The following is a 26,505-nucleotide window of genomic DNA, read 5'->3' on the forward strand; positions in this document are numbered from 1 at the left end:
GTGATCTGCTGCACATCACAATATGCAGCATGTGCTTTCTATGTCACTTTGTCCTCTTTTCAATATTTGAAGATAATTGCTAAGGGGGTATGAAAGACAAATGGAGATTTTTATATACTAAAGACTTACATGTACGCTGGGAGGCTGAGACGCCATCACTTTCCGTCTTGTCTGGGTAGATGGCATTAAGGGTAACATCATATAAGGTGTCAGGATCCAGGTTATCTAAAACCTGGCTTGTCTCTTTGCCATTTATAATCATCTGGAAGAAAAGGCATAAAGCGAAGGTCAAGATACGTTCAGTGCATGAAACCAATTTGTTTTCTGAAAACTGATTCCCTGAATAAAATGGGGATGTTTGAATTTGATATCACTCAGGGAGCCGCAAGGACCTTAAAATCCTTTACCAACCCTTGGCTGCAGCCACCTTTCCCAGTGGCATTCCCTCGTGTTCATGTGGAGTATTTCTGGAGAAAATTCAATTGAAGGAATGAACTAATTTGGACTGTTTTGTTCATTGCGCAAATGCTCTTCTTTGAGTGGGAACTGAGCCCAACATCTCAATACTAAAGAGCATATGATCCGTGCAGAAATCAGTTTTCTGATCACCTTCTAGTACAGTAATGCCATTCAGAAAGAATGTGCTGATGTTTCTGCAGGTTACGGTTCAAAGAGCTGATCCCACCCAATTGAGTTTTGGCCAATCTCCAAATTTTCCAGTCCTGCCTGTGACTTTCCCTGTCCCTGTTGGGAATGGAAAATACCTGCTGTTTTCAGTGTGATCATGCCCCCACGACCAACAGAGAATGCAACTCATTAGCAAGTGTGGAAAGGATTACAAGGATACAATGAAACATCGTTCCTGGAAAGGAGGAACATTTTCAGACATATACAGATCTGGCTGACAGCGGTTTTGCTTCACACTCGCATGTTGCAAGGCAAATTTAAAAATCAGCTGGAGCTACACAGAAGCAGAAAGTATGGATTTCATCACCTCTTTTTTGTCCCCTCCTGCAGATGGAACCCAGCTGATTCTGTACTGGTCCGCCTCCTCCGATCCATGATCCCAGTCCATCCGGAAACTTTTCCTCGTGATGTCCGAGAAGCGTAGGTTTGATGGTGGTTGGTCAACCGCTGTGTGAGTAGAATGAGACCTTAAATGTACACATGTAGCAGAAAGGTAACAGAGTCTGACCGAGTAGAAAATGATGTGGGAATGGAGGCCATCTGAGCAAAGATTTGAGATACTGATAATGATCGCCAACAACTTGCATTTATAAAAGTGCCTTTAATGCAGTAAAATGTGCCGAAGCACTTCCGAACATGGAACATAGAACAGTACAGGCACTTCGGCCCTCCATGTTGCGCCGACCTGTGAAACCACTGTCAAGCCCATCTACACTATCCCATTATCATCCATATGTTTATCCAATGACCATTTAAATGCCCTTCATATTGGTGAGTCCACTCCTGTTGCAGGCAGGGCATTCTGCTCCTTTACTATTCTCTGAGTAAAGAAGCTACCTCTGACATCTGTCCTATATCTATCTCCCCTCAATTTAAAGCTATGTCCCCACGTGCTAAACATTACCATCCGAAGAAAAAGGCTCTCACTGTTCACCATATCTAATCCTCAGACTATCTTGTATGCCTCAATTAAGTCAGCTCTTAACCTTCTTCTCTCTAACAAAAACATGGACATAGAACTAGAACAGTACAGCACAGACAGCCTCATGTCCCTCAGCCTTCCCTGATAAGATCTTCCCTCCATACCAAGCAACATCCTGGTAAATCTGCTCTGCACCCTTTTCAATGCTTCCACATCCTTCCTATACTGCGACGACCAGAACTGCACGCACTACTCCAAATGCAGACGCACCAGAGTTCTGTACAGCTGCAACATGACCTCATGGCTCCGAAACTCAATCTCTCTCCCAATAAAAGCGAGATAAGATAAGATAAATTGCTTATTGTCACGAGTAGGCTTCAATTAAGTTTCTGTGAAAAGCCCCAAGTCGCCACATTGCGGCACTTGTTCGGGGAATCGAACCGTGCTGCTGGCCTGGTTGGTCTGCTTGAAAAGCCAGTAACTTAGCCCAGTGAGCTAAACAGCCCCGCCTAACATACCAAATTCTTAATAGCCCTATCTACCGGAGTTGCAACTTTCAGGAATTAATGTACATGGACACCGAGATCTCTCTGCTCATCCACACTACCAAGAATGTTACCATTAGCCCAGTAATCTCTCTTCCTGTTATTCCTTCCGAAATGAATCACCTCACATTTTTCTGCATTAAACTCCATTTGCCACCTGTCAGCCCAGCTCTGCAGCTTATCTATGTCGCTCTGTAACTTGCAACATCCTTCCGCACTGTCCACAACTCCAGCGAGATTAGTGCCATCTGCAGATTTACTCATCCATCCTTCTACGCCGTCCTTCAGGCCATTTATAAAAATGACAAACAGCAGTGAACCCAAAACAAATTTTGTGGTACACCACTAGTACCTGAACTCTGGATGAACATTTCCCATCAACTTTGTCTTCTTTCAGCTAGCCAAATTCTGATCCACACTACTAAATTACCCTGAATCCCATGTCTCCGTGTCTTCTGCAATACACTACCATGGGGAAGCTTATCAAACGCTTTACTGAAATCCACGTACACCAATCAACTGCTTTACCCTCGACCACCTGTTTGGTCACCTTCTCAAAGAACTCAATGAGGTTTGTGAGGCACGACCTATCCTTCACAAAACCGCGTTGACTATCTCTAATCAAATTTTTCCTTTCCAGATGATTGTATATCCTATCTGTTATGAACGTTGACAAGATATTGCCCAAAACAGAAGTAAGGCTCACCTGTCTATAGTTACCGGGGTTATCTCTATTCCCCTTCTTGAACAAGGGGACATTTGCTATCCTCCAACCTACTGGCACTATTCCTGTAGGCAAAGATAACACAAAGATCAAGCCAAAGGCTCAGCAATCTCTTCCCTTAATTCACAGAGAATCTCCCTTTAGGTCCTTCCCAGCTAACTTGTAACTCTCGAGCGCCCTAACTGAACCTTCACGTCTCATCTTTACATAAGTCTCCTTCTTCATCTTGAAAAGTAATTTAACGACTTTAGTAAACCACGGTTCCCTCGCTTGACCACTCCTCCCTGCCTGACAGGCACATAAGAACATAAGAACTAGGGGCAAGAGTAGTCCACATGGCCCCTCGAGCCTGTTCCACCATTCAATGGGCAGCATGGTAGCATTGTGGATAGCACAATCGCTTCATAGCTCCAGGGTCCCAGGTTCGATTCCAGCTTGGGCCACTGTCTGAGTGGAGTCTGCACATCCTCCCCGTGTGTGCGTGGGTTTCCTCCGGGTGCTCCTGTTTCCTCCCATAGTCACAAAGATGTGCAGGTTAGGTAGATTGGCTATGATAAATTGCCCTTAGTGTCCAAAATTGCCCTTAATGTTGGGTGGGGTTGGGTGGAGGTGTGGACCTTGGGTAGGGTGCTCTATTCAAGAGCCGGTGCAGACTCGATGGGCCGAATGGCCTCCTTCTGCACTGTAAATTCTATGAGATCATGGCTGATCGTTTGTGGACTCAGCTCCATTTTCCGGCCCGAACACCATAACCCTGAATCCCTTTATTCTTCAAAAAGCTATCAACATTTCTCTTAAAATTATTTAATTAAGGTGCCTCAACTGCTTCACTGGGCAAGGAATTCCATAGATGCACAGCCCTTTGGGTGAAGAAGTTCCACCTCAACTCAGTCCTCAATCTATTTTCCCTTATTTTGAAGCTGTGCCCCCTAGTTCTGCTTTCACCCGCCAGTGGAAATAACCTGTCGGCATCGATCCTCTCTATTCCCTTTATAATTTTATATGTTCCCAGAAGATCCCACCCTCATCCTTCCAAATTCTGAGTACAGACAAAGACTACGCAACTTCTCCTCGTAATCCAACCCCTTCAACTCTGGGATTAACCGAGTGACTCTCCTTTGCACAACCTCCAGTCCGTCCTTTCTCAGGGAAGGGAACCAAAACTGAACACAATGCTCCAGGTGTGGCCTCACTGAAACATTACACAATTGCAGCATAACCTCCCTCGTCTTAAACTCCATCTCTCGAGCAATGAACGACAAAATTCCATTCTCTTTCTTAATCAGCTGTTGTAACTGTAAACCAACATTTTGCGACTCATGCACGAGCACACCCAGGTCTCTCTGCACAGCAGCATGGTTTAATATTTTATCATTTAATTAATAATCCTGTTTGCTGTTATTCCTAACAAAGTGGATAACCTCACATTTGTCAACATTGTATTCCATCTGCCAGACCCTAGTCCATTCACTTAACCTATCCAACGGCAGCACGGTAGCATTGTGGATAGCACAATCGCTTCACAGCTCCAGGGTCCCAGGTTCAATTCCGGCTTGGGTCACTGTCTGTGCGGAGTCTGCACATCCTTCCCATGTGTGCGTGGGTTTCCTCCGGTTGTTCCAGTTTCCTCCCACAGTCCAAAGATGTGCAGGTTAGGTGGATTGGCCATGATAAATTGCCCTTAGTGTCCAAAATTGCCCTTAGTGTTGGGTGGGGTTACTGGGTTATGGGGATAGGGTGGAGGTGTTAACCTTGGGTAGGGTGCTCTTTCCAGGAGCCGGTGCAGACTTGATGGGCCGAATAGCCTCCTTCTGCACTGTAAATTCTATAATATGATGAAATCCCTCTGCAGGCTTCCGGAATCCTCTGCACTTTTTGCTTTACCATTCATCTTAGTGTCGTCTGCAAACTTGGACATAGTGCCCTTTGTCCCCAACTCCAAATCATTGAAGCAAATTGTGAACAATTGCGGTCCCAGCACTGATCCCTGAGAGACACCACTAGCTACTGATTGCCAACCAGAGAAACACTCATTAATCCCCACTCTTTGCTTTCTATTAGTTAACCAATCCTCTATCCATGCTACTACTTTACCCTTAATGCCATGCATCTTTATCCTGTGCAGCAACCTTTTGTGTGGCATCTTGCCAAAGGTTTTCTGGAAATCCAGATATAACACATCCATTGGCTCCCCATTATCTACCGTTCTGGTAGGGTCCTCAAAAAATTCCACTCCATGAGTAAGGCACGACCTTCCCATTTATGAACCCATGCTTCGTCTGCCCAATGGGACAATTTCCATGCAGACGTCTCACTATTTCTTCTTTGATAATAGATTCCATCATCTTCCCAACTACCGACATTAAGCAAACTGGCCAATTATTACCCGCTCTCTGCCGACCACCTTTTTTAAACAGTGGTGTCACGTTTGCTAATTTCCAATCCGCCAGGACCATCCCAGAGTCTAGTGAATTTTGGTATATTATCACTAGTGCATTTGCATTTTCCCTAGCCATCTCTTTTAGCACTCTGTGACGCATTCCATCAGGGCCAGGAGACTTGTCTAACTTTAGCCCTATGGGCTTGCCCACCACTATCTCCTTCATGATAACATAGAACATAGAATGATACAGCGCAGTACAGGCCTTCGGCCCTTGATGTTGCACCGACATGGAAAAAAAACTAAAGGCCATCTAACTTACACTATGCCCTTATCATCCATATGCTTATCCAATAAACTTTTAAATGCCCTCAATGTTGGCGAGTTCACTACTGTTGCAGGTAGGGCATTCCACGGCCTCACCACTCTTTGCGTAAAAAACCCACCTCTGACCTCTGTCCTATATCTATTACCCCTCAATTTAAGGCTATGTCCCCTCGTGCTAGCCACCTCCATCCACGGGAGAAGGCTCTCGCTGTCCACCCTATCTAGCCCTCTGATCATTTTGTATGCCTCTATTAAGTCACCTCTTAACCTTCTTCTCTCTAACGAAAACAACCTCAAGTCCATCAGCCTTTCCTCATAAGATTTTCCCTCCATACCAGGCAACATCCTGGTAAATCTCCTCTGCACCCGTTCCAAAGCTTCCACGTCCTTCCTATAATGAGGCGACCAGAACTGTACGCAATACTCCAAATGCGGCCGTACTAGAGTTTTGTACAACTGCAACATGACCTCATGGCTCCGGAACTCAATCCCTCTACCAATAAAGGCCAACACACCATAGGCCTTCTTCACAACCCTATCAACCTGGGTGGCAACTTTCAGGGATCTATGTACATAAGAACATAAGAACTAGGAGCAGGAGTAGGCCATCTGGCCCCTCGAGCCTGCTCCGCCATTCAATTAGATCATGGCTGATCTTTTGTGGACTCAGCTCCACTTTCCGGCCCGAACACCATAACCCTTAATCCCTTTATTCTTCAAAAAACTATCTATCTTTACCTTAAAAACATGTAATGAAGGAGCCTCAACTGCTTCACTGGGCAAGGAATTCCATAGATTCACAACCCTTTGGTTGAAGAAGTTCCTCCTAAACTCAGTCCTAAATCTACTTCCCCTTATTTTGAGGCTATGTCCCCTAGTTCTGCTGTCACCCGCCAGTGGAAACAACCTGCCCGCATCTATCCTATCTATTCCCTTCATAATTTTAAATGTTTCTATAAGATCCCCCCTCATCCTTCTAAATTCCAACGAGTACAGTCCCAGTCTACTCAACCTCTCCTCATAATCCAATCCCTTCAGCTCTGGGATTAACCTAGTGAATCTCTTCTGCACACCCTCCAGCGCCAGTACGTCCTTTCACAAGTAAGGAGACCAAAACTGAACACAATACTCCAGGTGTGGCCGCACTAACACCTTATACAATTGCAACATAACCTCCCTAGTCTTAAACTCCATCCCTCTAGCAATGAGGGACAAAATTCCATTTGCCTTCTTAATCACCTGTTGCACTTTTAAACCAACCTTCTGTGACTCATGCACTAGCACACCCAAGTCTCTCTGAACAGCGGCATGCTTTAATAATTTATTGCTTAAATAATAATCCCGTTTGCTGTTATTCCTACCAAAATGGATAACCTCACATTTGTCAACATTGTATTCCATCTGCCAGACCCAAGCCCATTCACTTAACCTATCCAAATCCCTCTGCAGACTTCCAGTATCCTCTGCACTTTTCGCTTTACCACTCATCTTAGTGTCATCTGCAAACTTGGACACATTGCCCTTGGTCCCCAACTCCAAATCATCTATCTAAATTGTGAACAATTGTGGGCCCAACACGGATCCCTGAGGGACACCACTAGCTACTGATTGCCAACCAGAGAAACACCCATTTATCCCAACTCTTTGCTTTCTATTAATTAACCAATCCTCTATCCATGCTACTACTTTACCCTTAATACCATGAATCTTTATCTTATGCAGCAACATTTTGTGTGGCACCTTGTCAAAGGCTTTCTGGAAATCCAGATATACCACATCCATCGGCTCCCCGTTATCTACTGCACTGGTAATGTCCTCAAAAAATTCCACTAAATTAGTTAGGCATGACCTGCCTTTTACGAACCCATGCTGCGTCTGCCCAATGGGACAATTTCTATCCAGATGCCTCGCTATTTCTTCCTTGATGATAGATTCCAGCATCTTCCCTATTACCGAAGTTAAGCTCACTGGCCTATAATTTCCTGCTTTCTGCCTACCTCCTTTTTTAAACAGTGGCGTCACGTTTGCTAATTTCCAATCCACCGGGACCACCCCAGAGTCTAGTGAATTTCGGTAAATTATCACTAGTGCATCTGCAATTTCCATAGCCATCTCTTTTAGCACTCTGGGATGCATTCCATCAGGGCCAGGAGACTTGTCTACCTTTAGCTCCATTAGCTTGCCCATCACTCCCTCCTTAGTGATAACAATCCTCTCAAGGTCCTCACCTGTCATAGCCTCATTTCTATCAGTCGCTGGCATGTTATTTGTGTCTTCCACTGTGAAGACCGACCCAAAAAACCTGTTCAGTTCCTCAGCCATTTCCTCATTTCCCATTATTAAAACTCCCTTCTCATCCTCTAAAGGACCAATATTTACCTTAGCCACTCTTTTTTGTCTTATATATTTGTAAAAACTTTTACTGTCTGTTTTTATATTCTGAGCAAGTTTACTCTCATACTCTATCTTACTCTTCTTTATGGCTTTTTTAGTAGCTTTCTGTTGCCCCCTAAAGATTTCCCAGTCCTCTAATCTCCCAGCAATCTTTGCCGCTTGATATGCTTTTTCCTTCAATTTGATACTCTCCCTTATTTCCTTAGATATCCATGGTCGATTTTCCTTCTTTCTTCCGTCCTTCCTTTTTGTTGGTATAAACCTTTGCTGAGCACTGTGAAAAATCGCTTGGAAGGTTCTCCACTGTTCCTCAACTGTTCCACCATAAAGTCTTTGCTCCCAGTCTACCTTAGCTAGTTCTTCTCTCATCCCCTTGTAATCTCCTTTGTTTAAACACAAAACACTAGTATTTGATTTTACTTTCTCACCCTCCATCTGTATTTTAAATTCCACCATATTGTGATCGCTCCTTCCGAGAGGATCCCTAACTATGAGATCATGAATCAATCCTGTCTCATTACACAGGACAAGATCTAGGACCGCTTGTTCCCTCGTAGGTTCCATTACATACTGTTCTAGGAAACTATCGCGGATACATTCTATAAACACGTACATGTACATGTACATGTACATGGACACCGAGATCCCCCTGCTCATCCACACTACCAAGAATTTTACCATTTTACCATTTTACCATTAGCCAAATATTCCGCATTCCTGTTATTCTTTCCAAAGTGAATCACCTCACACTTCTCCACATTAAACTCCATTTGCAACCTCTCAGCCCAGCTCTGCAGCTTATCTATGTCCCTCTGTAACCTGCAACATCCTTCCGCACTGTCTACAACTCCACCGACTTTAGTGTCGTCTGCAAATTTACTCACCCATCCTTCTGCGCCCTCCTCTAGGTCATTTATAAAAATGACAAACAGCAACGGCCCCAGAACAGATCCTTGTGGTACGCCACTCGTAACTGAACTCCATTCTGAACATTTGCCATCAACCACCACCCTCTGTCTTCTTTCAACTAGCCAATTTCTGATCCACATCTCTAAATCACCCTCAATCCCCACCCTCCGTATTTTCTGCAATAGACGACCATGGGGAACCTTATCAAACGCTTTACTGAAATCCATATACACCACATCAACTGCTCTACCCTCGTCTACCTGTTCAGTCACCTTCTCAAAGAACTCGATAAGGTTTGTGAGGCATGGCCTACCCTTCAAAAAACCATGCTGACTATCCCTAATCATATTATTCCTATCTAGATGATTATAAATCGTATCTCTTATAATCCTCTCCAAGACTTTACCCACAACAGACGTGAGGCTCACCGGCCTATAGTTACCGGGGTTATCTCTACTCCCCTTCTTGAACAAAGGGATCACATTTGCTATCCTCCAGTCCTCTGGCACTATTCCTGTAGCCAATGATGACCTAAAAATCAAAGCCAAAGGCTCAGCAATCTCTTCCCTGGCTTCCCAGAGAATCCTAGGATAAATCCCATCAGGCCCCGGGGACTTATCTATTTTCACCTTGTCCAGAATTGCCAACACTTCTTCCCTACGCACCTCAATGCCATCTATTCTAATAGCCTGGGTCTCAGCATTCTCCTCCACAATATTATCTTTTTTCTGAGTGAATACTGACGAAAAGTATTCATTTAGTATCTCGCTTATCTCCTCAGCCTCCACACACAACTTCCCACCACTGTCCTTGACTGGCCCTACTCTTACCCTAGTCATTCTTTTATTCCTGACATACAATCATCTCAATGACCTCACCTGTCATAGCTTCATTTCTATCAGTTACTGGCATGTTACTTGTGTCTTCCACTGTGAAGACAGACCCAAAAAATATGTTCAGTTCCTCAGCCATTTCCTCAACTCCCATTATTAAATCACTCTTCTCATCCTCTACAGGACAGATATTTACCTGAAAAGCCCCTAGTTGCCACATTCCGCCGCCTGTTCACTCTCATAATCTATCTTTCTCTTCTTCATAGCTTTTTTAGTAGCTTTCCGTTGCCCCTTAAAGATTTCCCAGTTCTCTAGTCTCCCACTAATCTTTGCCACATTGGATGCTTTTTCCATCAATTTGATACTCTTCCTTATTTCCTAAGATATGCATGGTCGATTTTCCCTCTTTCTACCGTCCTTCCTTTTTGTTGGTCTATACTGTGAAAAACCGCTTGGAAGGTGCTCCACTGTTCCTCAACTGTTTCACCATAAAGTCTTTGCTCCCAGTCTACCTTAGCTAGTTCTTCTCTCATCTCATTGTAATCTGCTTTGTTTGAGCACAAAACACTACTGTTTGATTTCACCTTCTCACCCTCCATCTGTATTTTAAATTGCACCATACTGTTATCGCTCCTTCCGAGATTATCCCGAACTATGAGATCATTAGTCAATCCTGTCTCATGATACAGGACCAGATATAGAACCGCTTCTTCCCTTGTAGGTTCTGTTACATACTCTTCTAGGAAACTATCACGGATATATTCTTTCAACGCCTCCTCCAGGCTGCCTTGACCGACCTGGTTAAACCAATCAACATGTAGATTAAAATCCCCCATGATAACGACTGCACCATTTCTACATGCATCAGTTGTTTATTGCCTGCCCCACCATATTGTTGCTATTTGGTGGCCTATAGACTACTCCTATCAGTGTCTTTTTCACCTTACTATTCCTAATTTCCACCCAAATGGATTCAACCTTGTCTTCCATTGCACCGATGTCATCCCTTCCTATTGCCCGGATGTCATCCTTAAATAACAGAGCTACACCACCCTTACCATCCACTCAGTCCTTCCGATTAGTTTGATATTTATCAAGGACTACTATAAAAGTCCCAAAGGCCTTGCTCACCCCCTCTGAGTCCCCAACTAAGTTCCAATCCCCATCAACCACTTTCCCTATTTCCCTCGCTGCCTCCCTTTGTCTGAGCTGCTGTGCAATCAACCTCCTGACCTTTTCCCCATGTACACCGCTTCCTTCACCTTCCTGAGTTCCTCCACTGCCTTTCTTGTAGTTAACAAACTAAATTCTGCCTGCAGCCTCCGGCGTTCCCTCAACAGCCCTGGCTCTGGAGCCTTCACATACTTCCTATCCACTCGTAGGCTCTCTCTTACCAGTCGGGCCTTCTCTGCCCTGTCCGTGTTACAGTGCTCACCCCAGTCCAACGCCGGCATCTCCACATCATGGCTGTCTGTCCTGTCACTGTAAGTCTGGATCTAGATCAGCTCCCTTCTCACCACCGCCTCCAGCGCTTCCCAGACCACCGCTGCTGAGACCTCCCCCGTATCGTTTACCTGCAGGTAGTTCAGCGTCCACTTCCTCAATCTCTCGCAGACCACTTCGTCCGCCAACAGCCCCACATCCAATCTCCACTGTGGGCGCTTCTTACTGTCCATACTGACCTGCAGGTCCATCCAGTACGGAGCATGGTCCAATATCGTAATTGCCGAATAGCCCGTATCCACCACCCTCACCAACAGGGCCCTGCCCCCAACAAAGAAATCTATCCAGGATTACACCTTGTGATCGTGGGAGAAGAAAGAAAATTCCCTGGCTCTCGGCTGCCTAAATCTCCACGAATCCACCCCCCTCCCATCTGCTCCATGAACCATTTCAGCTCCTTTGCCATTGCTAGCACCTTTTCCTGTTCTCGAAGATGACCGGTCCAGGCCTTGATCAGTAACTATGTTGAAATCCCCACCCATAATCAGCCTGTGCGATTATCCCAGGTTGATGGTCCCACTGAACTTTGGGAAAGGTTGACAGGGTTTATTCCTGCTGTTGCATGGTATGAAAATACAACAAAACTGTGGTGGCATGATTTGCATAGCTGTCTGCCATTGGTGCAGAACACCAGCTTACCATTGGCCCTGGTCGGTCATGTGCCTCTCGACCGATTGGTTGAAACCAGTCATGTGACGGCTCTCCGATTGGTCGAGAGGCTGAGTTAACCACGCCTCCATACCGAGGTATAAATAGTCAGAACGCCCGACGGTCGTCCATTTACTGTAGTCGACCGCAGGGCTAACTTCTAGCTTATTAAAGCCTAACTTTTGTACAGCAACTCGTCTCGCGTTCGATTGATGGTTCATCAATTTAATAAGTTAGATTTTTGAAGATGGAGCTCCGGATCAATCCCGAATGCCTCCGCATCAGCCCGCAAACTCAGAACGCTTCAGAAATCTTCAAACATTGGCTGGCATGTTTCGATGGTTACCTGGCGTCCGCAAACAGCCCACCCACCATGGCACAGAAGCTTCACATCCTCCACTCCAGCGTGGGCATGGCGGCATACGCGGTGATCAGGGAAGAGAAAGATTACGATGCAGCCATGCTTAAGCTGCATGGACAGTTTCTTAAACCAGTCAACAGAGTATTTGCCCGACATCTGCTGGCCACCAGACAACAGCTCCCCGGTGAGTCATTAGACCAATTTTACCAGGCCCTCGCTGCCCTGGGGATGAATTGCTCCTGCCTCCAAGTTTCAGTCACGGAGCTCATAGAACTTCTGATCAGAGATGCTTACGTGGCTGGGATGCAGTCCCCCGCTATCCGCCAGCGGATGCTGGAGAAAGACGACCTCAGCCTAACTGAGGCACGGACTCTCTCCACCTCCCTGGAGGTCGCCGATTTAAACGCCCGCGCCTATGTCCCCAGCCGCGCGGCAGCGCCCTGAGCCTCCTGGCTCCTCCCACCGCCATCCGCCGCTCCCGACCTCCCTCAGGCCTGTGCCGCGGGATGCCCCAACAAGTCCACGGGGCCCCGCTGCTATTTTTGTGGGTTCGCGAAACACCCTCGCCCGAGCTGCCCAGCCCGCTCCGCCCTCTGTAAGAGCTGCGGGAAGAAGGGCCACTTCTCCTCCGTCTGCCAGGTCAAATCGGTCGCTGCTGTACCGTGCAGCGACCGGGGATCCGCCCCCCTCCGGCCCCTTACTGGCCCCTCCAGTATGCCGTGCCGATCTGCAGCGACCGGGGATCCGCCCCCCTCCGGGCCCTTACTGGCCCCTCCAGTATGCCGCGCTGATCTGCAGCGACCGGGGATCACCCCCCTCCGGGCCCTTACTGGCCCCTCCAGTATGCCGCGCCGATCTGCAGCGACCGGGGATCCCCCCCCCCTCCGGGCCCTTGCTGGCCCCTCCAGTATGCTGTACCGTGCAGCGACCGGGGATCCCCCCCCTCCGGGCCCTTGCTGGCCCCTCCAGTATGCTGTACCGTGCAGCGACCGGGGATCCCCCCCTCCGGGCCCTTGCTGGCCCCTTCAGTATGCCGCGCCGATCTGCAGCGACCGGGGATCCCCCCCTCCGGGCCCTTGCTGGCCCCTCCAGTATGCCGTGCCGATCTGCAGCGACCGGGGATCCCCCCCTCCGGGCCCTTGCTGGCCCCTCCAGTATGCTGTACCGTGCAGCGACCGGGGATCCCCCCCCTCCGGGCCCTTGCTGGCCCCTCCAGTATGCCGTGCCGATCTGCAGCGACCGGGGATCCCCCCCTCCGGGCCCTTGCTGGCCCCTCCAGTATGCCGTGCCGATCTGCAGCGACCGGGGATCCCCCCCTCCGGGCCCTTGCTGGCCCCTCCAGTATGCTGTACCGTGCAGCGACCGGGGATCCCCCCCCTCCGGGCCCTTGCTGGCCCCTCCAGTATGCCGTGCCGATCTGCAGCGACCGGGGATCCCCCCCTCCGGGCCCTTGCTGGCCCCTTCAGTACGCCGTGCCGATCTGCAGCGACCGGGGATCCCCCCCTCCGGGCCCTTACTGGCCCCTCCAGTATGCCGTGCCGATCTGCAGCGACCGGGGATCCCCCCCTCCGGGCCCTTGCTGGCCCCTTCAGTACGCCGCGCGATCTCTCCCCCGCGACCACGGGCCCCTGCGCCCGGCCTGCGCGCCTCTCTCTCTCCTCCGGGCCCTTCCTGGCCCCTCCAGCGCACCGCGCAAATCTCTCCTCGCCGCCCCCGGGCCCTTGCGCCTGGCCTGCGCGCCTCTCTGCCCCCGCTCCCAGCCGCTCCGGTCGGCCCGCCGGCACCGCTAACACCGCCCCCCTCAACCACGAGGGCCCCGCGGGCGCCGCCATCTTGGGGCGCCGACCCCACGTGCGGATCCTATGCGCCGCCATCTTGGGGTCCCGACTCCACATGCGGGTCCTGGGCGCCGCCATCTTGGGGCCCGACTCCCCGTACGGGTCCTGGGCGCCGCCATCTTGGGGCGCCGACCCCACGTGCGGATCCTGTGCGGCGCCATCTTGGGGTCCCGACTCCACGTGCGGGTCCTAGGCGCCGCCATCCTGGACTGGCACGCAAGGTTCTTCCAGCACCTACTCGGCCGACGACGACGACTATGGATCTTCTCCATGGCTCGCGGCCATTCAGCTCGACCAGTCACGTCCACGCACGCTCGCCAAAACGACAATGCTGATCCACCTCAACGGCCACGAGACGGACTGCCTGCTGGACTCCGGGAGCACGGAAAGCTTCGTACACCCTGCCACGGTAAGACGCTGCGCGCTCCCTGTCCACCCTGTAAAACACAAAATCGGGTTAACCTCAGGTTCGCACTCCGTCCGCATCACCGGCTGCTGCATCGCGGACCTCACGGTCCAGGGGAAGGTTTTTAAAAATTATAAATCCTTGTCCTCCCTGACCTTTGTGCACCGGCACTCCTAGGACTGGACTTCCAGTGCAACCTGCAGAGCTTGACCTTCCAATTTGGCGGCCCTATACCCCCCTCACTGTCTGCAGCCTCGCGTCCCTCAAAGTGGACCCCCCCTCCTTGTTTGCTAATCTCACCCCCGATTGCAAACCCGTCGCGACACGGAGCAGACGGTACAGCGTCAAGGACCGATCCTTCATCAGGTCCGAGGTCCAGAGGTTGCTGAAGGAAGGGGTCATCGAGGGCAGCAACAGTCCCTGGCGAGCCCAAGTGCTGGTGGTCCGGACTGGGTAGGAAAACCGGATGGTCATCGACTATAGCCAGACCATCAACCGGTTTACGCAACTGGACGCGTATCCTCTCCCCCGTATTTCCGCCATGGTAAACGATATCGCGAAATACAAAGTCTTCTCCACTGTGGACCATAAGTCCGCTTACCACCAGCTCCCCCTCCACACGAGTGACCGCATGTACACCGCGTTCGAGGCTGATGGGCGCCTCTACCACTTCCTTAGGGTTCCATTTGGTGTCACAAATAGGGTCTCGGTCTCCCAACGGGAGATGGACCGAATGGTCGATAAGTACGGATTACGGGCTATCTTCCCGTATCTTGATAATGTCACCATCTGCGGCCACGATCAGCAGGACCATGACGCCAACCTCCAGAAATTCCTCCAAACCGCAAAACTCCTTAATCTCATATACAATAAAGATAAGTGCGTGTTTAGCACCGACCGTCTATCCATCCTCGGCTACGTAGTGCGTAAAGGAGTGATAGGCCCCGACCCCGAACGCATACGCCCTGATGGAACTCCCTCTCCCCAATACCCTCAAATCCCTTAAATGCTGCCTGGGTTTCTTCGCTTACTACGCCCAATGGGTTCCCAACTACGCTGACAAGGCCCGTCCCCTCATTCAAACCACGGTCTTCCCGCCGTCGACAGAGGACTGCCAGGCCTTTAGCCGCATCAAAGCGGACATCGCGAAGGCCAGGATGCGCGCCATCGACGAGTCCCTCCCCTTCCAGGTCGAAAGCGACGCATCAGGAGTTGCTCTGGCGGCCACCCTGAACCAAGCAGGCAGACCCGTGGCCTTCTTCTCCAGAACTCTCCAGGCTTCCGAACTCCGCCACTCCTCAGTGGAAAAGGAAGCCCAGGCCATAATCGAAGCGATGCGACATTGGAGGCACTATTTGGCCGGCAGGAGGTTTACCCTCCTCACAGACCAACGGTCAGTAGCCTTCATGTTTGATAATGCACAAAGGGGCAAGATTAAGAATGACAAGATCTTACGGTGGCGGATCGAGTTGTCCACGTACAACTATGAGATCTTGTATCGTCCTGGGAAGCTCAATGAGCCTCCTGATGCCCTGTCCCGCGGTACCTGCGCCAGCGCGCAGATAGACCGCCTCCGCTCCCTCCACGCGGACCTCTGCCATCCAGGGGTGACCCGTCTCTACCATTTCATTAAGGCTCGCAACCTGCCTTTCTCCATCGCGGATGTCAGGACAGTAACCTGTGACTGCCACATCTGCACCGAGTGCAAACCGCATTTCTACCGCCCCGAGCGCACACATCTGATCAGAGCATCCAGCCCCTTCGAACGTCTTAGCATTGACTTCAAGGGGCCCCTTCCCTCTAACAACCGCAACATTTACTTCCTGGCGGTAATCGACGAATACTCCCGCTTCCCCATCGCCATCCCCTGCCCCAACATGACCACATCGACCGTCATTAAGGCCCTCCTCTCCATCTTCTCCCTGTTCGGCTTCCCCACGTACATACACAGCGATCGGGGGTCCTCATTTATGAGCAATGAGCTGCGTCAATTCCTACTCAACAGGGGCATCGTCTCTAGCCTGGGTCTCAGCATTCTCCTCCACAACATTATATTTTTCCTGAGTAAATACTGACGAAAAGTATACATTTAGTATCTCGCTTATCTCCTCAGCCTCCACACACAACTTCCCACCACTGTCCTTGACTGGCCCTACTCTTACCCTAGTCATTCATTTATTCCTGACATACCTATAGAAAGCTTTTGGGTTTTCCTTGATCCTACCTGCCAAAGACTTCTCATGTCCCCTCCTTGCTCGTCTTAGCTCTCTCTTTAGATCCTTCCTCGCTTCCTTGTAACTATCAAGCGCCCCAACTGAAACTTCAAGCCTCATCTTCACATAGGCCTCCTTCTTCCTCTTAACAAGAGATTCCACTTCTTTGGTAAACCACGGTTCCCTTGCTCTACCCCTTCCTCCCTGCCTGACTGGTACGTACTTATCAAGAACACACAATAGCTGTTCCTTGAACAAGCTCCACATATCCAGTGTGCCCAACCCTTGCAGCCTACTTCTCCAACCTACACATCCTAAGTCATGTCTAATGGCATCATAATTGCCCTTCCCCCAGCTATACCTCTTGCCCTGCGGGGTATACTTATCCCTTTCCATCACTAACGTAAAGGTCACCGAATTGTGGTCACTGTTTCCAAAGTGCTCACCTACCTACAGATCTAACACCTGGCCTGGTTCATTACCCAAAACCAAATCCAATGTGGCCTCGCCTCTTGTTGGCCTGTCAACATATTGTGTCAGGAAACCCTCCTACACACGTTGTACAAAGAACGACCCATCTAATGTACTCGAACTATATCTTTTCCAGTCAATATTTGGAAAGTTAAAGTCTCCCATAACAACTACCCTGTTACTTTCGCTCTTTTCTAGAATCATCTTCGCCATCCTTTCCTCTACATCCCTAGAACTATTAGGTGGCCTATAGAAAACTCCCAACAGGGTGACCTCTCCTTTCCTGTTTCTAACCTCAGCCCATACTACCTCGGAAGAAGAGTCCCCATCTAGCATCCTTTCCGCCACCGTAATACTGTCCTTGACTAGCAGCGCCACACCTCCCCCTCTTTTGCCCCCTTCTCTGAGCTTACTAAAACACCTAAACCCCGGAACCTGCAACAACCATTCCTGTCCCTGCTCTATCCATGTCTCTGAAATGGCCACAACATCGAAGTCCCAGGTACCAACCCATGCTGCCAGTTCCCCAACCTTATTTCGTATACTCCTGGCATTGAAGTAGACACATTTCAAACCACCTACCTGAACACTTGCACCCTCCTGCGAAGTCAAATCTGTGCTCCTGACCTCTATACTCTCAATCTCCCGTACCCCAAAACTACAATCCAGGTTCCCAATGCCCCTGCTGAATTAGTTTAAACCCCCCCAAAGAGTACTAACAAATCTCCCCCCCAGGATATTGGTGCCCCTCAGGTTCAGATATAGACCATCCTGTCTATAGAGGTCCCACCTTCCCCAGAAAGAGCCCCAGTTATCCAGAAATCTGAATCCCTCCCGCCTGCACCATCCCTGTAGCCACGTGTTTAATTGCTCTCTCTCCCTATTCCTCATCTCACTATCACGTGGCACGGGCAACAACCCAGAGATAACAACTCTGTTTGTTCTCGCTCTGAGCTTCCATGCTAGCTCCCTAAATGCCTGCCTGACATCCTTGTCCCCTTTCCTAACTATGTCATTAGTGCCAATGTGGACTACGACTTGGGGCTGCTCCCCCTCCCCCTTAAGGACCCGGAAAACACGATCCGAGACATCACGTACCCTTGCACCTGGGAGGCAACATACTAAACGTGAGTCTCTCTCGCTCCCACAAAATCTCCTATCTGTGCCCCTGACTATTGAGTCCCCAATTACTAGTGTTCTACTCCTTTCCCCCCTTCCCTTCTGAGCAACAGGGACAGACTCCGTGCCAGAGGCCCGTACCCCATGGCTTACCCCTGGTAAGGCCCCCCCCCGACAAGTATCCAAAACGGTATACATGTTACTCAGGGGAACGACCGCAGGGGGTCCCTGCACTGACTGCTTCTTCCCAGTCCATCTTACAGTTACCCATCTATCTCCAGTCTTTGGTGTAACTACTTCCCTGAAGCTCCTATCTATGACCCCCTCTGCCTCCCGAATGATCCGAAGTTCATCCAGCTCAAGCTCCAGGTCCCTAACACGGTTTTTGAGGAGCTGGAGTTGGGTGCACTTCCCACAGTTATAAGTGAGATTTTATTTCTGTGCCGTTTGGAGAAAACGTTGGAGGTTGGCGTCGTGGTCCTGCTGGTCATAGCCGCAGATGGTATCATTGTCCAGATACGGAAACGTGGCCCGCAGCCCGTACTGGTCTACCATTCGGTCCATTGCTCGTTGGAACACCGAAACCCCGTTAGTGACGCCGAAAGGGACCCGGAGGAAATGGAAGAGGCGGCCATCGGCCTCGAATGCCGTGTAGTGGCGGTCCTCCGGGCGGATTGGGAGCTGGTGGTATGCAGACTTCAGATCCACCGTGGAAAATAGCCGATATTGGGCGATCTGATTAACCATGTCTGCAATTCTGGGGAGGGGATACGCGTCTAGGAGCGTAAAGTGATTTATGGTCTGGCTATAGTCGACGACCATGCAAAATTTTTCCCCGGTCTTGACGACCACCACCTGAGCTCTCTAGGGACTATTACTGGCCTCTGTGATCCCCTCACTGAGCAGCCATCGGACCTCCGATCGGATAAAGACCCTATCCCGTAGGCTGTATCGCCTGCTGCGAGTAGCTACTGGCTTGCAATCTGGAGTGAGATTGGCGAAGAGCGGAGGGGGGGAGATGCGCAGCGTGGTTAGGCTTCAGATAGTGAGTGGGGGCAGGGGCCCGCCGAAGCTGAGGGTGAGGCTCTTGAGGTTGCACTGGAAATCCAGGCCTAATAAGAGTGGCGCGCAGAGGTCGGGCAGGACATAAAGTTTAAATTTAGAATAACTAGCGCCTCGAATTGTGAGCGTAGCAACGGTGCGTCCTTGGATTTGACTGAGTGGGAGCCCGAAACGAGGGCAATAGTTTGGCTCACCGGAAAAATAGAAAGCGAACAGCGTCTTACCAGCTCTGGATGTATAAAGCTCTCGGTGCTCCCGGAGTCAAAGAGGCATGGCGTGCTGTACCCGTTGATCTGGACCTGTGCCATCGAACTCAGTAGGTGCTTGGGGTGGGATTGATCCAGGGTGACTGCGCCGAGTTGCGGGTAGTCGGCGGCTCGATCAGCTGTGGTGGTGTGGCCCCGTGATGACTGCCCTCTGAGTTCGTAGTCGTCGAGGTGAGTTTCAGAGTTTGAAGGGGATAGACCCCAAGATGGCCGCCCCCATGAGTCGCACATGGCCGGCCGCATGGAGGAGGATTGCCAAGATGGCTGCCCCCATGAGTCGCACATGGCCGGCCGCATGGAGGAGGATTGCCAAGATGGCTGCCCCCATGAGTCGCACATGGCCGGCCGCATGGAGGAGGATTGCCAAGATGGCCGCCCGCATGAGTCGCACATGTCGGGTGGGGGCGGAGTCGGCATACAGGCTGCAGTATTTCGGGGCCTGCAGGCCTGTGAATTCAGGGAGCGAGTGCTTTGAGCCGTGGGTGGGGCTTTCTTCGCCAGACACACTCTGGCATAGTGTCCTTTTCACCCGCAGCTGCTGCAGGTCGCGTTACGGGCCGGGCAGTGCTGCCGCGGGTGCTGGCTTTGGCCACAGAAATGGCAGGCTGGAACAGCCGAGCAGCCGAGTAGCTGGCTGGGGCAGCAGAGTAACTGGCTTTGGCAGCGCGGTAGCTGGGGGGCCGTGCGGCACAGGCTTGGGGGGACTGTTGGTCGGGGTTCCACGATGAGGTCGCGGGGTCCGCGGGAAACGAGGTGAGGCTGCGGAAGGAAACTTCCATAGTGGTAGCAGCCTCCACAGTAGTGTCTAAGTCCTGGGCCCCCTTTTCTAGCAGTCTTTGGCGCACATAGTTAGACCTAAGGCCTGCCACGAAAACGTCCCGCACAGCAAGCTCCCTATGTTCAGCCGCGGTAACGGCTTGATAATTACAGTCATTGGAAAGATTGTTCAGTTCCCGTACAAACTCGGCTAGCATTTCTGTAGGCCGCTGACGGCGGGTCGTAAACACGTGGCGTGCATAAACCTCGTTAATGGGCCTAACGTACATTTTGTCCAGTATTGCCAGCGCTGCAGTGTAAGAACCGGCCGGATTTAGCTGTGTGGATATTCTGTGGCTTACCCTCACGTGCAGTAGGTTGAGTTTTTGTTCCTCCGTTGTTCCGGCGGTGCTGGCTTCTGCCAGGTAGGCTTTAAAACATCTCAACCAGTGGGAAAAAATTTCCTTAGCCTCTGCATCCTCTGGGTCAAGTTCAAGACGTCCGGGCTTGAGGGCTGCTTCCATGATTTCTTCGACTGTTTCCTGAGTATATTAAATTGTTGGAACCAACAATTCTACGGACACGTGCTTGTAGGATTAGAATAGCTGTTTTAATATACTCACAACAGAGCCAGCCTATTAGCCATTGAACTTTCGGTGAACTGGCCGGCTGACCATGTGGCACTGATCTTTATTCAGCAGCTTCCGGGGAAGGAGTCCTGGGCAGAGCCAAGTGAGAAGCCCCGTACAACTCGAGCATTCCCAGAGTTACTCCCCCTGGAGGACAGGTAGTGCAACTGCACTTACAATATAGACACATGTATATACAGATTATAATCCGGTGTGAATCACATTCACCACACCCACTCCATGTCATTCTGGTGTGCTTCCTGTTCCTATCCAATAACTACATGAAAGTTCCTAAAGTGTCTGACTCCACTATCACAGCAGGCAGTCCATTCCACACCCTAACCGCTCCCTGAGTAAAGAACCTACCTCGGACATCCCTCCTATATCTCCCACCCTGAATCTTATCGTTATGCCCCCTTGTAACAGCTACATCCACCCAAGGTAATAATCTCTAACCCCCTCATCATTTTCTCAACCTCTTATGTCGACTCTCATCCTCCTCCGCTACAAAGAGAAAAGCTGTATCTCCCTCAAACTTTCCTCATAAGATCTATTCTGCAATCCAGGCAGCATCCTGGTAAATCTCCTTTGCACCCTTTCCAATGCTTCCACATCCTTCCTGTAATGAGGTGACCAGAACTGCACACAATGCTCCAAATGTGGTCTCAGCAGGGTGAGGAATAGTTGCAGCATAACCCCGCGGCTCTTAAACTCAAGCCCCCTGTTAATAAACGCTAACACACTATAAGCCTTCTTCACGCTGTATCCACTTGAGTGGCAACCTTCAGAGATATGTAGACATGAACTCCAAGATCTCTCTGTTCCTCCACATTCCTCACAACCCTGCCGTTGACCCTGTAATGGGCATTGAATATTTTCGACCAAAATGAATCACCTCGCACTTATCAGGGTTAAACTCCATCTGCCATTTTTCAGCACAGCTCTGCATCGTATCAATGTCATTGATAAAAGTCACAAATACCAGAGGACCCAGCACTGATCCCTGTGGTACACCGCTGGTAACTGGTCTCCAGTATGAAAATTTTCCATCCATCACCACCCTCTGTCTTCTCAGTGCCGCAGTCCCAGTGCTAGCCACTGTGCCACATGCCACCCCTTTCACCTTCAGCAAAACGGGATGGGGCAATATTGTTTCAAGTTCTCTAAAAACAAACATCACTAGTTTAACTGAAATGATTATCAATCTGCTGATGTGATCCAGTAAAGATACTTGAGACTGTTAAAATATGTTAGATAAATACAAATATGATTGTTATTTCCCTTTGTATAGACAAGTTACGCCCAGGTAGTGGGGAAATGGGGTGAGGCCGATCATTTTACTATGAGGAATAGATAAGGGGTTGGGGAAGCGGGTCCATCAATAAAAGAGGAAGCAAGTTGAGGGAGGCATAGATTAATCAGGGGTTGGGTTATCACTGCTGCCTCACAGCGCCAGAGAACTGGGTTCAATTCCTGCCTCGGTAGATTGTCTGTGCGGCGCTTGTACGTTCTCTCGGTGTCTTTGTGGGTTTCCTCTGGGTTCTCCGATTTCCTCCCACAGTCCAAAGATGTGCACATTAGGTGGATTGGTCATGCTAAATATTCTCAGACGTGCCGGTTATGGGGTGCTTCAGGGATTGGGCAGGGGAGTGGGCCTAATTTGGTTGCTCTTTCAGAGGGTTGGTGCAGACACACAAGGCCAAATAGCCTCCTTCTACACTGTCGGAATTCTGTGGTTTTATAGTTTTATCTGGCTGAAGGTGCTGTATGGCCCAGGTATATTGGACACAAGAAGGCTAGCCAATGAAGCCAATAGATACACTGCAACAGCAGAAGCAGAGAATCCAGGGGAACATACTAATCCCACACCCCATCCTGAAGGACATTGTGATCTACTGCACATCACAATATGCAGCATGTGCTTTCCATGTCACTTTGTCCTCTTTTCAATATTTGAAGATAATTGGTAAGGGGGTAGAAAAGACTAATGGAGATTTTTATATACTAAAGACTTACATGTACGTTCGGAGGCTGAGACGTCAGCACTTTCCGTCTTGTCTGGGTAGATGGCAGTAAGGGTAACATCATATTTGGTGTCAGGATCCAGGTTATCTAAAACCTGGCTTGTCTCATTGCCATTTATAATCATCTGGAAGAATAGGCATAAAGCGAAGGTCAAGATACGTTCAGTGCATGAAACCAATTTGTTTTCTGCAAACTGATTCCCTTAATTAAATGGGGATGTTTGAATTTGATATCACTCAGGGGGCGGCAAGGATCTTAAAATCCTTTACCAACCCTTGGCTGCAGCCACCTTTCCCAGTGGCATTCCTTCGTGGTCATGTGGAGTATTTCTGAGAAAATTCAATTGAAGGAATGAACTAATTTGGACTGTTTTGTTCATTACGCAAATGCTCTTCTTTGAGTGGGCAACTGAGCCCAACATCTCAATACTAAGGAGCATATGGTACGTGCGGAAAGCAGTTTTCTGATCACCTTCTAGTACAGTAATGCCATTCAGAAAGAATGTGCTGATGTTTCTGCAGGTTACGGTTCAAAGAGCTCATCCCACCCAATTGAGTATTGGCCGATCTCCAAATTTTCCAGTCCTGCCCGTGACTGCGTGTCCCTGTTGGGAATGGAAAATACCTGCTGTTTTCAGTGTGATCATGCTGCCTCGACCAACAGTGAATGCAACTCATTAGCAAGCGTGGAAAGGATTACAAGGATACAATGAAACATCGTTGCTGGAAAGGAGGAACATTTTCATACATATACAGATCTGTCTGACAGCGGTTTTGTTTCACACTCGCATGTTGCAAGGCAAATTTTAAAATCAGCTGGAGCTACACAGAAGCAGAAAGTATGGATTTCATCACCTCTTTTTTGTCCCCTCCTGCAGATGGAACCCAGCTGATTCTGTACTGGTCCGCCTCCTCCGATCCATGATTCCAGTTCATCCGGAAACTTTTCCTCGTGATGTCTGAGAAGCGTAGGTTTGATGGTGTTTGGACAACCGCTGTGTGAGTAGAATGAGACCTTAAATGTACACATGTAGCAGAAAGGTAACAGAATCTGACAGAGTAGAAATGATGAGGGAATGGAGGCCATCTGAGCAAAGATTTGAGATACTGATAATGATCGCCAACAATCTGCATTTATAATAGTGCCTTTAATGCAGTAAAATGTCCCGAAGCACTTCAGAACATGGAACATAGAACAGGACAGGCCCTTCGACCCTCCAGGTTGCGCCGACCTGTGAAACCACTATCAAGCCCATCTACACTATCCCATTATCATCCATATGTTTATCCAATGACCATTTAAATGCCCTTCATATTGGTTAGTCCACTCCTGTTGCATGCAGGGCATTCTGCTCCTTTACTATTCTTTGAGTAAAGAAGCTACCTCTGACATCTGTCCTATATCTATCTCCCCTCAATTTAAAGCTATGTCCACATGTGCTAATCATTACCATCCGAAGAAAAAGGCTCTCAGTGTTCACCATATCTAATCCTCAGATTATCTTGTATGCCTCAATTAAGTCAGCTCTTAACCTTCTTCTCTCTAACAAAAACATGGACATAGAACTAGAACAGTACAGCACAGACAGCCTCATGTCCCTCAGCCTTCCCTGATAAGATCTTCCCTCCATACCAGGCAACATCCTGGTAAATCTGCTCTGCACCCTTTTCAATGCTTCCACATCCTTCCTATATTGCGACGACCAGAACTGCACGCACTACTCCAAATGCAGACGCACCAGAGTTCTGTGCAGCTGCAACATGACCTCATGGCTCCGAAACTCAATCTCTCGCCCAATAAAAGTTGAGATAAGATAAGATAAATTGTTTATTGTCACGAGTAGGCTTCAATGAAGGTACTGTGAAAAGCCCCTAGTCGCCACATTGCGGCACCTGTTCAGGGAATCGAACCGTGCTGCTGGCCTGCTTGGTTTGCTTAAAAAGCCAGTAACTTAGCCCAGTTAGCTAAACAGCCCCGCCTAACATACCAAATTCTTAATAGCCCTATCTACCGGAGTGGCAACTTTCAGGAATTAATGTACATGGACACCGAGATCTCTCTGCTCAACCACACTACCAAGAATCATACCATTAGCCCAGTAATCTCTCTTCTTGTTATTCCTTCCGAAATGAATCACCTCATGTTTTTCTGCATTAAACTGCATTTGCCACCTGTCAGCCCAGCTCTGCAGCTTATCTATGTCGCTCTGTAACTTGCAACATCCTTTCCGCACTGTCCACAACTCCAGCGAGATTAGTGCCATCTGCAGATTTACTCATCCATCCTCCTACGCCGTCCTTCAGGCCATTTATAAAAATGACAAACAGCAGTGGCCCCAAAACAGATTTTGTGGTACACCACTAGTACCTGAACTCCGGATGAACATTTCCTATCAACTTTGTCTTCTTCCAGCTAGCCAAATTCTGATCCACATTGCTAAATTTCCCTGAATCCCATGTCTCCGTGTCTTCTGCAATAGACTACCATGGGGAAGCTCATCAAACGCTTTACTGAAATCCACGTACACCAATCAACTGCTTTACCCTCGACCACCTGTTTGGTCACCTTCTCAAAGAACTCAATGAGGTTTGTGAGGCACGACCTACCCTTCACAAAACCGTGTTGACTATCTCTAATCAAATTATTCCTTTCCAGATGATTATATATCCTATCTGTTATGAACGTTGACAAGATATTGCCCAAAACAGAAGTAAGGCTCACCTGTCTATAGTTACCGGGGTTATCTCTATTCCCCTTCTTGAGCAAGGGGACAACATTTGCTATCCTCCAACCTACTGGCACTATTCCTGTAGGCAAAGATAACATAAAGATCAAAGCCTAAGGCTCAGCAATCTCTTTCCTTAATTCACAGAGAATCTCTCTTTAGGTCCTTCCCAGCTAACTTGTAACTCTCGAGCGCCCTAACTGAAACCAAACGTCTCATCTTTACAGGGGCTGGTTTAGCTCACTGGTCTAAATCGCTGGCTTTTAAAGCAGGCCAGTAGCACGGTTCGATTCCCGTACCAGCCTCCCCGGACAGGCGCCGGAATGTGGCGATTAGGGGCTTTTCACAGTAACTTCATTGAAGCCTACTCGTGACAATAAGCGATTTTCATTTCATTTTTTTTCATAAGTCTCCTTCTTCCTCTTGACAAGTGATTCAACTACTTTAGTAAACCACGGTTACCTCACTTGACCACTTCCTTCCTGCCTGACAGGCACATAAGAACATAAGAACTAGAAGCAGATGTAGGCCACATGGCCCCTTGTGCCTGCTCCACCATTCAATGAGATAATGGCTGATCGTTTGTGGACTCAGCTCCACTTTCCGGCCTGAACACAATAACCCTGAATCCCATAATTCATCAAAAAGCTATCAACATTTCTCTTAAAATCATTTAATTAAGGTGCCTCAACTGCTTCACTGGGCAAGGACTTCCATAGGTGCACAATCCTTTGGGTGAAGAAGTTCCACCTAACTCAGTCC

General features: G+C 49.1%; 1 protein-coding gene across 1 annotated transcript in view; it reads right to left on the reverse strand.

Moving 5' to 3' along the window:
• Window positions 1–26,505, reverse strand: part of LOC119963790 — a 1,053,439-nt gene that overhangs the window by 190,383 nt on the left and 836,551 nt on the right. Inside the window, exons 121-124 of the mRNA XM_038793076.1 lie at window positions 23,873–24,012; window positions 23,010–23,142; window positions 995–1,134; window positions 130–262 (exon numbers count right to left, since the gene is read on the reverse strand). Of these exons, the coding sequence (XP_038649004.1) occupies window positions 130–262; window positions 995–1,134; window positions 23,010–23,142; window positions 23,873–24,012 (546 nt within the window). The remainder of the gene's footprint in view (window positions 1–129; window positions 263–994; window positions 1,135–23,009; window positions 23,143–23,872; window positions 24,013–26,505) is intronic.

Source organism: Scyliorhinus canicula, chromosome 3 (genome assembly GCF_902713615.1).
Source record: "Scyliorhinus canicula chromosome 3, sScyCan1.1, whole genome shotgun sequence".
In the NCBI taxonomy this organism is placed as follows: Eukaryota; Metazoa; Chordata; class Chondrichthyes; order Carcharhiniformes; family Scyliorhinidae; genus Scyliorhinus; species Scyliorhinus canicula.